General features: G+C 34.7%; 1 protein-coding gene across 1 annotated transcript; it reads right to left on the reverse strand.

The window, feature by feature from the left end:
- Nucleotides 1-5,535: 5,535 nt before the first annotated feature.
- On the reverse strand, nucleotides 5,536-12,812 carry LOC6039737. Its single transcript, XM_001849236.2, has 4 exons — nucleotides 12,643-12,812; nucleotides 6,374-6,493; nucleotides 6,182-6,303; nucleotides 5,536-6,108 (listed from the first exon to the last, which is right to left on the reverse strand). The coding sequence occupies exons 1-4, from the start codon at nucleotides 12,698-12,700 to the stop codon at nucleotides 5,782-5,784; spliced, it is 627 nt and encodes a 208-aa protein (XP_001849288.1). The 5' UTR covers nucleotides 12,701-12,812; the 3' UTR covers nucleotides 5,536-5,781.
- Nucleotides 12,813-13,317: the final 505 nt, after the last annotated feature.

Raw genomic sequence — 13,317 nt, forward strand, 5'->3', positions numbered from 1 at the left:
TTTGTGTTTGACCACTTTTTGATACGATGCAACGGCTTCGAGATACAGAAATATTTATATTCCGAATTACAAAAATATTTAAAACACTTACGCCCTTCTCAAATGTCATTTTCGTGTGGAACTGGCTCCATATACATAAAAATGGCTTATATAAGCGTAGGATAACATGTCTACAAAATTTCATTGAAATCGGAGAGGGTCGGGTACAACCGATTCCCTATTTGGCATGGAATTGCTCTTTCAAAATTTCAACTTTTAAGAATAATTTCAGCTTAAAGACCCCATTTCCCCAAAATAATGAACCCGACGAAATTGGTCAAAATTATCCCATAGTTCTAGCCAATTTTAGCAAAGTCTCATAGGGGGTGTATCAAATAATTAAAAAAAAACTCAACATTCAAAATTTTATCTATTTAGAATAATTTCAGCTTAAAGACATGTGCGTCTACAATTAGACAGTTGAATAACTCTGGCTGTAGTTGTCAGATCGATCTCATATTTTGGTCAATGTTAGAACACATTAAAAGGAATAAAATGTAACAAAAAGCTCATCAAAACATGCTGATGAAAAAATTAGAAAAATCGTTGAAAGTTGAAAACCAAAAGTGTCTCATTGATGACTACCCTATCCTACACATTTTTTTCGACACAGAATCTGTCCGATTTCTTAATTAATATTACAATTTTTTTTGTGTATATGGATAATGGATTTTAGAAGGGCGTAAGTGTTTTAAATATATTTCGTGCACGAATAAAATTTAAAAATCATTTACTAAAACAGGTTTTTTTTAAAGGTGCTCTAAACGTCAACATTTTTAAAACCAATAATGTGAATCGGTTCTCCACACAGAAAAAAAAATCATGGTAATATTACATCTGGGAAGGGGTACATCTTATATGACAGAAAAAAGGTGTAATTTTACCTCTGGAAATGTGTAATTTTACCTCTTTTCTGGTGTAATGTCACTTTTTCAGTCTAAATTGAGGTAAAATTACATCATAAAAGAGGAAATATTCAACCTTCCAAAATTACAGCTTCAAATTTACATTATTTTTTACTGTGCAGACAATTTTACATAAAAGTCTCCATATTAACCATTATGTTAAGTCCCATCATTGTGAAGATTCAGTGGTTTTAAAAATAAAATTGTTGAAAAAAACGAATTTTGGTGTTTTTTTTGTATGTAAGACTTTCTTTCAATGTCGTAAATACTTTTACCGGAAATCTCGTCCGATTTCCCATAAGTTTATCTTTGACCGCTTTTCAATTAGGTTTTACACCGTGATGTCATTTGACAGCTCGTTTGCACTGTTTACATGGCCAGTCAAGTTCATGTAAACAGTGCACCCTTTTCTAACCTCCAATTCGAGTTGGCGTAAAACCTAATTGAACTCGTTTTATTATTTATGTAAGCTTATTTACTTTCCAGGCTACTACCATCCACTTCACTACACTGAAAAAATATCATATTTTTAGTTATGAGCAATGTATGGGAAGGTGGGGCAAGACGACCATATGGGGCAAGAGGTACAATCGCTCGAACGGCCGTAATTTTTACAATTTTGATTATTTCCAGTATGAGGAATTGTTGCTAGCAATGCAATAAGCTGATTCTACTACCACATAAACGCCAAAACGTCGTAAACGCCACGGAGCATAAGATTTAATAAAGTATTTTTCAAACCCTTTGTTTTCTTATAATATTTGGAAAGTATAAAATAAGGTTTAGGGTTCGTTTTAAGGCTCATTTTATCAAAATTGTATTTTTCCTAGATCAGTAGTGTCCCTACCAATGACTTGCACCTATTATAAAGTATGATTTAACTTTCGGTTATTTTTGTTGAGAGCTTTTAAAAAATCTTGTTCAGGTGGGGCAAGTGTACCATATGCATTTTTAGTATGGAAAAAAATACCAATTGCTGCAACAACATATTTTATTGGAAAATAAATACATAAACGTACTTAAAAACTGATAAACAATTGTTAAAAAAAATTGTCCATACAAAATATAGTGATATTATGAAAATTTCTTTTTTTTCATCTGAGTAATATTTTTTTTCGTAAAAACGATCAAATTTTTAGTAAAATACTATTATTTAATCTAAAAATGAAAGAAACGTTTCAAATACATCCTAATCTGATGTATCTAATTGATAACAATTCAATTGTTAGCAAATTAACATGTTTTTTCATGCATTGTTCCTCTTGCCCCAACGGGTTGTTCGTCTTGCCCCACTTGTTGAGTAGAACGTACGGAAAATCTTTCATTTTTTTGCATTAAAAAACAGGATTTTTTTCAAAACTTGTTCTATCTAAGTCTTAGTCAAGACCTGAAATAAGATGATTATTAAAAAATCCGACAGATTTTTAACGTTTTTGGTGGGTTACAACGATTATTCCTTAGCTTGTTACACTTGCCCCACTTTCCCCTAATTATGATTTTATTTGTGAGCCCACACATCAAATTGAAATGCTGTCAAAGACAAACCTATTGGGCATCCGATGAGCTTTTCTGTTTTTCAACATTTTTATTCTAAATCCACTGTATCATAACAAGGATTAGACTTAGGAAAATGGTCAATATGGAGAAAGTAAAAGTAAATATTTTCCAGTTCCTGAGAGGAACACCCTTGAAGAGTATCGGGGCCGGCATTTACAAAGCGGATTCAGTGGCAATTTCATTCTCAATGTGGAGACTTTTATGTAAAATTGTCTGGAGAATCGATGCACATTAATGGTTTTTGACGATTTTGACGTTTAGACCACTTAAAAAAAAATCTATTTTTGTACCGTCATCTAGGGCGAATCGGGACAGCTGTTTTAGCATTGTTGCAGCCTAATATTTAGATATTTTTAAATGTAGACAACAAAATTTGTACGGTCATTTTCAAATTTGAAACATTTAACTGCTCTAAAACGTGCTGTCCTTTTTCAGACTGATTTTCGTATTTTTTAGGAGAGACATACCATCCTTGCCGGGACCCGTGGTGGAAGTTTTTTATGTAGGTGGTTGCCTCTATCCCAGAAGTGACATTTTTCGAGACAAGATTTGTCTGATCACGCCTTCCGTCGGACGAGAAGTAAATGTTGGTCCCGGTCTAACCTAGAGGTTAGGTCGTTAGCTCAGTCCAGGTGTAGGAGTCGTCTCCCCGGGTCCTGTCTCGGCGGAGTCGTTTGTAGGCAGTTGGACTAAAAAAAAGGTCGTCAGTTCGAATCCCGGGGTGGATGGAAGTTAAGTTGTAAAATGTGGTTTGCAATTGCCTCAGCAATCAAGCCTTCGGACACCTAGTTTCCAGTAGGAATCTCGCAATCGAGGACACAAAGCAAAATCTACTAAAACTGTCTCTAGGGGAGATGGGGGTAAGACGGCCACCCTAAGGGAGAAGTCTAATAAAATTTACACAACAGATTATTTTGAACTCAAATTACGTAAATATTGTTCTACTACTAGTCCATTATAGAAATGACATAAATTAGTTGGTCTAAAAGCCAATTTTCAATACTTTTCAGCAATTTAAAAAAAATAATTGAAATCGTATATATATGATATACGCGGGGTAAGACGGCCACCCATGTGGGGTAAGACGGCCAATGCTATAAATTAACTTAATAACTTTGCTAAATCCACCCAAACACCTACATGGTTGGTTCAACAGATTTCTCTGAACATCATAACTATTTTGGTTGAAAAAAATCAGGTTTCAAATGTGAAGAAAATGCTGTTTAAAAAATTTCATATTTTGGCTCAGTAAATGTTATATTATTGCGACCACATTTTATGAAAAACTATGAATTTTTACTACAAAACAAACATAATTTGATACAAAAAAAAATTAGTTTGTGTATTTCGATTAGAATAAGTAAATCAAAATTATGTAAACAATATTAAATTAGCGATTTTTAAGAAAAATTTGATAGGATTTCATACTATTCAATGAGTTTTGCTATATCACAGTAAAGAATGTTGTCGAAACGGTAGTTAACAGCATTTTGATTAAAAATGGATAGTTTTATTGACAATGCTTTTCCTTTATCAACAAATATGTCTTAATAGTAAAAAATCGTCAAAAATAAAACCTATATCAAATAAAATCTACAAATTACGGGTGGCCGTCTTGCCCCCAAATAAATTATTTTTTTAAACATTTTTTGTAAACAGTTCATCGCATTTTTTTAACTTTTCGAGGGACATAATCTAGGAAATCAATTTAACATGAACAAATATTTGTAGACAGAAAAACATATTGTTATTTAACAAAAATGCCTAAGTTGTAATTCATGAAAATTACGGCCAGTTTCAAGTTCAAAAATTATTTGTTTATTTTAAGCTATTTTTATACTATTTCAAACAATATTTCTGGCAAAGGTGACTCCATATGCATTATTTAGCATAAGGAACAGTATTGCTGAACATTTTAGTAATATTCATTAGTATACTTATTAAAACAGTGTGGTGGCCGTCTTACCCCGCCTGGCCGTCTTACCCCCAGCTCCCCTATAAGACGTCAAAGAATGGGTCATTACAACTGTTCAGACATTTTCATTTGATTTCATACAAGTCTACTTTGAACTCACATTGAAATAGAGAAGCAAAAAATGGATAACGGATCAATGTCTAATTAATTGTTCACATAAGATAATTAAATAATATATTTCTAAATCGTTTTTCGTATGTTGGAAATACAAACAAATGTCAAGGGTACCCATACCTGTTACGATGTTTCAAATCCAAAACAGGGCTATGCACAACGTAACGACTCATCGATCAATCAATTTCCAAACAAAATAAGCACAAGTTTAATTAATTAGTGTTGAAGATGTTACTGACTAGTTATGAAGAAGCATTAGTATGGCTTAACATTGATCCAAAAATAACTTCGAACATTGGCTATTTTTGCTGAATGTTTAGCATACATTAAAAACCTGTCCCCTCGTCAATCCATTCCTTTGCTTCCGCAACGAGAAAGTTTGCCCCATGGAAAGCCCTAGGAAAAGAAATTTACCGTCTGAGGCACATTCCCCGAAAGAAAGATCCTTCCCGAACTTTCGATGAAATGGGTGAGAGAAGCTTAAAAGTTTGCATCCTGGTCAGCAACGACGAATCATAGCTTGAAAAGTTTGTTTATTGAACCAATCAAATCCACCGTAAACCTCACCTCTCTCATAAATGCTTCGACAAACAACGCCGATTTAAAGAGCTTTTTGAATGTGCTGGTAACACAATTTCGGAAGTTTCTCACCCTGATCAGGTCATTCCCCTCTGATTCTCATCGTAGATCCGTCATTGTTTTGACAATCTCATTCTTATGTTACAATGTTATGATAAAATTGATCAACGAGAACACACGCATGGTAATGTGAACAAGGTTTGCTTCCGAATCTGAAATTAGTTCCAGGTCGGAACCAGTTTACGTCTCGATAGGAACAAGCGACTATCTTTTCAAATTGATGTTATGCGGCCTTCGGCGGGTTTGAAACAAGAACCAAAGTGGATGCAAATGTTTGACGTTGGCCTAGAACAAAATATATTCCCATTTGGGCTAGTTAAGATTGGGTTTTTTATTCGACGTGTTATAAGTAACGGAGGTTCATGCTGAAATGATTAGGCCGTGGGTATTGTTTCTATGCTGTTTTTTTTCAGATTTGTTTAATTTTCATACGCATTTCAAACTGTTGTCAAAGGGACACGATGATATTCGACACGTGCCAAGGCCAATTACAGCAGGGCCATCAATTATTCGCTCTAATATCTAAGCTTCGAACACCAACACGATTTCCCCTCACTGTCTGAAGCTACCGTACGCCATAGCGGCCAGCAGCGCCATCAGCAGGGTCTTCAGCGAGATGACCACGCTCATGGCGCCATCCTCGTAGTGCTTAAAGTTACAACCGTGGCCATCGCAGGTGTGGCACGTTTGGCCCACCCGGCAAAAGTCACTCTCCGAGAGACAGCCGCGCTCGACCAGGTCACCGACGACGCTCACAAAGCACTGATCGTCCGCGTCGTAGAACCGGCACAGCTGGGCCGCGGTCACAATCTCTTGGCCGCAGGTCGAGTTGATCGAACCGCTGCACTGGTGGCAGTGAAGTCTGTGCTCCGGAAATACCTAAAAGTAAGAAAAGGTCACGCGATGACGCGTCTTGTATTCGGCGATAAGGGGGTGTGACCGCAAAACTTACCGCTCCGTTGCACCGGCCCTGATTCGCCACGTCATGGCACAGCTCGCACTCGGTTTCGCTGTTGCAGTTTGCAAAGTCTTCGCGGCTCAGCGATGACGAACATCCGCGGACTACGTGACGATCTGGAAATATTAGCAAATATTAGGAAATTTGGAATTTCCAGCGCAACAGGAAGAACCCCGCTAAACTTACCAACAATTCGAGTGTAGCAGGTGTTGTTGTTGGCGATCACATTGCAGTCCCGCATCAGCTGGGCACCCTCGGGGATCAAGCAGCTGGGGTCGGTTTGGGTGGAGCAGACGAAGCAAAAGTCTGAAGCGAGGGGGAGAGGGTTAATACTGATGACTATTCTAGTAGGCAAATTTTAAATAAGCCTCTTCCGTCAATGAATCGATTTTTTGGTAATATTTAGGGTTTCTACACGGAAAGGGGTTACATCGCCAAACCAGCAGCTTCATGTTGCTGGCTGGATCTTGCTGATATTAGCCTACATTTTAGCTGAACCAGCTATTTTTTCGAAAAAAATCGACTCGAGCCAAAATTCTCAGTGGGGAACGGTGGGCTTTCCAGCTGTCAAAAAAGCACGAAAACCGGACTTTGTATGGAGATATTCAGAAATGTGAAAATTTATTTGAAGTTAAAAAGATTTTTTTCAGTTCAGTTTGTCATTGGATTCCGAAGTCCCATCGAATCCAATCGAACTTCGAATACCGCAAACCGGGGTAACAATGATAGAATTTTAATTTATTTTTGAAATATTTTCCAACTGGTAAGGTTTGTCTTAAGATTACAATTTTTAAAACATGTACTAGGGTAGGCCACACAAGGTGCATGCACTATTTTTGATAATTTTTTTTCAATTGTGGTTAAAAAAAAATAGTTGCATTTAAAATTCTTATTAAGAATTTCGGGGTGACTGTGATAGTCATAGTTATTCTTGTAAAAATCAGATTGAATGTGTTCAAATTTTATGTTTACGTTAAATGTAGCATCACTAAGGTGTCTGATACAGATTTTAAGAAAAAAATAATCAATGTTTATAAATAGTTTTGCCTTCCTCACTGAGGTAAGGCTATAATCCTGCTCTGAAAATGAACTTTTTATTAAAAGCTCCTAGACCCACCTTCATGTATACATATCGACTCAGAATCGAAAACAAATGTCTGTGTGTGTGTGTATGTGTGTGTGTATGTATGTATGTGACCAAAATTCTCACTGAGTTTTCTCAGCACTGGCTGAACCGATTTTGATCGAACCAGTTGCATTCGACTTGGTTTAAGGTCCCATACATCGCTATTGAATTGTTTGTAGTTTCGATAAGTAGTTCAAAAGTTACCGTAAAACGGGGTGACTTTGATAGGCTTGCGATTTTTACGCAAAATGAAGAGTACAGTTAAAATACGTAAGGAATGGTTTAGAAACATACTGACCGTGGTAGAGAAGTGTTCGAAGTACGTCAACAAGAACTTTTCATAAAATTTTGACAAGTTTAAAAAGTTAGTTAAGTATAGTTAAGAAAATGTTGATGAAAGTCATTATTTAAAACTTCTCAAAGTGTCATGATTTTCTCAATGAACATGATTTTTAATCGGAAAACGGAATGCATTTTCGGATTCTTTGGACAATTTTCCACTAGGAGAAGGTTAAAAAAATTGGTAAATAATATATAATATTTTGTTTTTGAAACACAATTTAAAAAAATCACCAACTTTATAGGCAATTTCAGTTGAACAAATGTCATGTAAAATGTGAAAATCTGTGATTCGTGCTTGAAATTCAGTATAAAATGCAATATAAATCGATCATTTTATAAACAAAACAAGTTTTAACAAATTTCAGGCAAAATTCCGACTTTTTAACAATTTTACCTAAAATTTATATGTATTTTGCTAAAAAGCTTATACACTTATTTAACTAAATATAAACATTGATTTTTTTTTCTTAAAACTATATCAGCTACTACATCTTAAATATGATTTTAACAAGAAAAACTATGACTATCAAAGTCACCCCGGAATTAAAACTAAAATTTTTTAACGTAACTTTTTTTCTAAACATTATTGAAAAAACTTTTTTTCCGAAATAGTGCATGGACTTTGTGTGGCCTACCCCAGTACATGTTTTAAAAATAATAATCTTGAGAAAAACCTTACCTGTTCGAAAATATTCCAAAAACAAATTGAAATCCTATCAAAGTCATCCCGGTTTACGGTATGTATAAAAACGTGTTTTCGCAAATATCCGTATCTCAATTATATGCACGTAAACGATGTCCGGATCCATCATCCGACCCATCGTTGGTTAGGTAATTGAAAGGCCGTTCCAATGAGTCCAAAACATTGAAGATCTGGCAACCCTGTCTCGAGTTATGACCACTTACGTGATATTTATGTACTTTTTTGATGCCGGATCTCACTTAAATGTATGTAAACTATGTCCGGATCCATCATCCGACCCATCGTTGGTTAGGCAATTGAAAGGCCTTTCCAATGAGTCCAAAACATTGAAGATCTGGCAACCCTGTCTCGAGTTATTACCACATAAGTTATATCTGTGTTTTTTCTGGAACTAAAAAAAAGCTGAAATGTGTGTCCAAACCGCTCATATTACCCATTTTTGGTAAAAATTGAGGAAGGCATCAACCACATAGGTGGATTAGGTTAGTTTTTTTTTAACAAAATACATATACATTTTAGGTTGTTAAAAAGTCAAAAATTTTCCTAAATATCTTTAAAACTAGTTTGCTTACAGAATTATCGAATCATATTACACTCTAAACTGAAATCGAAGCAAGAATCAAAAGTTTTCAAATTATATATGACATTTGTTCAACTGAAAATGCCTATAAATTGTGAGATTTTTATGAATTATGTTTCAAAAACACAAAATATCAATTATTTACAAAATTCCAGCAAATACTTTCGATTGCAAAGCTGTTTCCTTACCCAATTCTTCCCAGTTTTATAACTTTTTTGAAGTTATCTCTAAAACTGAATGAACCTTGAATACCAAATTTTTTACTAACTGCTACTACTTTACTGTTTTTTACTAACATTTCCTATATTTTAAATAAAGAGAAATATTTTTTCTAGTGTTCTAGGCTCTGCCTCAACGCATTTTTTTACAATTTAAATGATAATGGTGTTATTTTATATCAGAATATGTAAAAAACAAGAAAAAATTGAAAAAAATACTGTAAAAACATGAAAAAATAGATAGGCAAAATGTAATTATATTAGGTGGTCGAATAGGCCAAATACTACCAAAAACAAACATAAACTGAACAAGATAAATGCAAATTGAAATACTAAAAATTAAACAAGAAAAACATAAAACAAGAGAAGTGAAGATTTTCGTAGAATAAAAGTTCCTCAAAATGACCTCCTGAACACGGGAAAAATAAAAAAAAAATCGAAAAAAGAATTTAGACAGTAGAGGGTTAACTAATTTTTTACGCAATGGGCACCGCTCTCGTCAGGACGACGACGGAGTAAATCATGCAAAATGTATTCTTTGGTCATAGAAAAAATGCCCTCAAAAGTTCAGCCAAATCTAAAACACAAAAAAACATAGTGCAAAGTGTTGAAGAATTGCCCTGGGTCATTCCTAGTCAACTGAGAACTAGGATACCCAGAATAAGGGGCTTTCTTCCAAAACCTAGGCTCGGTACATGAGTTAATCTTAACCGATTTCGCGCAAAAACTGGCACAGATGCTTAAAATAATCCAAAAAACCATTTTCCGCATGTTGAGCAGGGGGGCATTTTTTCCTGGGAATTTAGAAACGGTTCATTAACTTAATTTAACTTAATTTAAGAAGCATTAATGCAGAGTTGAGGAAAATGATGAGCAACTCTCTACGAGATCGGCCGATTTCGACCATTTTTATTTTTTGATTTGACTCAAACTTTGTGGGGGCACTACCTATGACCAAAGAAGCTATTTTATGTCATTGGTTCACCCATACAAGTCTCCATACAATTTTGGCAGCTGTATATACAAAAATGGTACGTAAATATTCGAATATCTGTAAATCTTGAATGAATTTTCTGATCAATTTGGTGTCTTCGGCATAGTTGTAGGTATTGTTGAGGACTATTGAGAAAAAATAGGTACACGGAAAAAAAATCTGCCGATTTTTTAATTAACATTTTTTTCACAAAAACGCAATTTCCCAAAATACGCATTTTATGATTTTCGAGATTTTTTTACATGTTTTAGGGGACAAAAACCCAACTTTTGAGCCATTGAGAGACATGGTCAAAAATCTGCCGCCGAGTTATGAATTTTTGAAAAACTAGTGATTTTTAGGAAAAATCGAAGTTTCATGCAAAAACAAATTTGACGTAATTTTTTAATGTAAAATTGACTTTCCAATCGAAAAGTACTTTACAGATTTTTTGATAAAAGGCTCTGTTTTCAAGATATAGCCCAAATATAGCCACCGAATGTTTGATTTAAGCGAAATATTTGCAGTTTTTCGATTACTTAAAATAGTGACAATTAAAAAAAAATCAAGCCTAACATTTTAAATGGATGTAATATTCAATGTTTGGCACTTTTAAAATGTTAGTCATGATTTAAAAAAAATGAAAAAACCTTTTTCGAAAAGATCGGAAAATTTCACGAAAGTTTCATGTTTTAACATTGAAAATCGGACCAACAGTTGCTAAGACATTACATTCGAAAATGGTGGGCTGTTTGTGTGAGAATTAGAAAACTTCAATTTTCGTGTTTCTTTTTGTTTAAGCCGCTGTATCTCAGCAACCAGAGGTCCAATCTTCAATGTCTCTAAGACAATTTTAAAGCAAATTTTCTGAAATTAAAAAAAATATTTTTAGAAATGGTCACTCATGGTCACTATTTTAAAAAATCGAAAAACTGCAAACATTTCGCTAAAATCAAACATTCGGTGGCTATATCTTGAAAACAAAGCCTTTTATCAAAAAATCTGTAAAGTACTTTTCGATTGGAAATTCAATTTTACATCAAAAAATTACGTCAAATTTGTTTTTGGATAAAATTTCGATTTTTTTCCAAAAATCACTAGTTTTTCAAAAAAATCATAACTTGGCGGAAATTTTTTGACCATGTTTCTCTATGGCTTAAAAATTGCGGGTTTTTGTACCCTAGAACATATCAAAAAATCTCGAAAATCAAAAAATACGTATTTTGGGAAATTGAGTCTTTGTGCAAAAATGTTAATAAAAAAATCGGCATTTTTTCCGTGTACCTATTTTTTTTCTCAATAGTCCTCAACAACACCTACAACTTTGATCAGAAAATTCATTCAAAAATTACAGTTATTCGAATATTTACGCACCATTTTTGTACGGACAGCTGCCAAAATTGTATGGAGACTTGTATGGGTTAACCATTGACACAAAATAGCTTCTTTGGTAATAGGGAAGGCCCCCACAAAGTTTGAGCCAAATAAAAAAATACAAATAAAATCCATTTCCGGTTTTGGTAGAGAATTGCTCTGATGTGTTTATCGTATGATCACTAAAAATATCACCAGTCAGGCTTCTATTTTAAATAGGAATTAAAAAAAGTTGTAAACTTTTTGCCAGCGACTTTTTCGAATCGGGATTTTTTGGTTTAGTGCCCTACTGAAATGTTTGGCTCGAATTTTTCATAGGACACCCACAGATTTTATTTTTGGAGGGCTGTATCTCGCCAATGGTTTGGTTTAGTTTGAGAAATTCAATGATTCTTATGTCAAATTGTTCGGGGAACGCGATGCTAATAAAAAAATGAAATTAAGTAATGAGTCTAAATCACGTTTAATAGCATAATCTGTTTACAAGCTTTTTTCCAATTAGAAATTAGCTCGCTCATTCTATTGCATTTGCTACTTGATTTGGATCCCGATGAATATTCTTTTAGAAGCTATAATCCAACGCTAAAGTGCAGATGAGTCAACACATTAGGTACTCGATGGAAACACATGCTTTTCCCCTACTTATTCGCGAGATAACGAGGGCTTATCAGTTTGGCTTTCCGAGCGTTACGTATTCGTCTGCTATCAGTAGAACGGCTCTTGCTCACCTCTTCGTTTGAATCACCGCAGTGGAACAATTTTTGTGCAATATCGATGACTTTTTTAATTTTTAACTATTTTTGTCTTGAAGTTTTTTTTTTTTCTAATTCAACCTTACTTATTTAATAGCAGGACTTAGTCCATTGCATTTTTGCATTTATAAACAACCAGCCAACCTTGCCTCACTTTAAACACTTTTTAATGCAAGTGTTGCTGTAGGTCTGCACTTTTGACGTATTTCTCTTATAAATAACCTTCATTTACTGTAACTAACGATCGGTTTCAATTATCAACCTTACAATTGACTCATTCATGGGCACATTTGACATGATTGTATCAATGGCGAACCCTTCCGCTTGTTCAACTCTTGTTTGCAAAGCTGTTCAAACTGTTTGGTAACTTTTGAAATTTTAAATTACTTGCGCTAACGGAAACGGCCAACCCCACCAGGCCAACGACCAGCAGAAGACACTTCATTTTCGTTGCGGAAAATCACTCTCGTATTCACTGGGCGGGAAGAAAACTCTCGCTTTACGTCGCGAATCACAGACATCAACTGGACGGACAGACTAATACTACACATTGTGCGATTCCCGCGGTAGGGTGTAATTTTTATTTTTGGCCCATTTATCTTATCTCAACAAACGCTGCCTTACCCTGGAACCGAGATAAACATTCGGCTTCGGATTGACCGGGGGGAGCGTTTACTAAGGTTTTAGGAGAAGACACGAAACGGGGGAAGGTTTATGGTGAAGTATTGAACGGAGAAGTGTGATCTACACTCCAAAGTAGTTTGCTGAAAAAAAATCAAACATTTTGTGAAATATCATTACATAAAAACATAAACATACAATTTATTGATAAGACAATTTAAATTAAAATCAGCATAATTAAAGGCAAAAGTTCAAACCATAGAGCGATTTTTATTTTCAAAAATGTACGGCAATCGTTTGGGTGTCCCCACACTAATACAAATTAATACTTTTCCAGAATTGGGCCCAGTGTGAGTCAAACGGAAAGAAATGTGACCAAACTGGGCCATTTACCCTTTGAGTGATTGCTGTATGCACAGAGAGCGAGCTCGGAATACACCT

This window comes from Culex quinquefasciatus, chromosome 3, assembly GCF_015732765.1.
Source record: "Culex quinquefasciatus strain JHB chromosome 3, VPISU_Cqui_1.0_pri_paternal, whole genome shotgun sequence".
In the NCBI taxonomy this organism is placed as follows: Eukaryota; Metazoa; Arthropoda; class Insecta; order Diptera; family Culicidae; genus Culex; species Culex quinquefasciatus.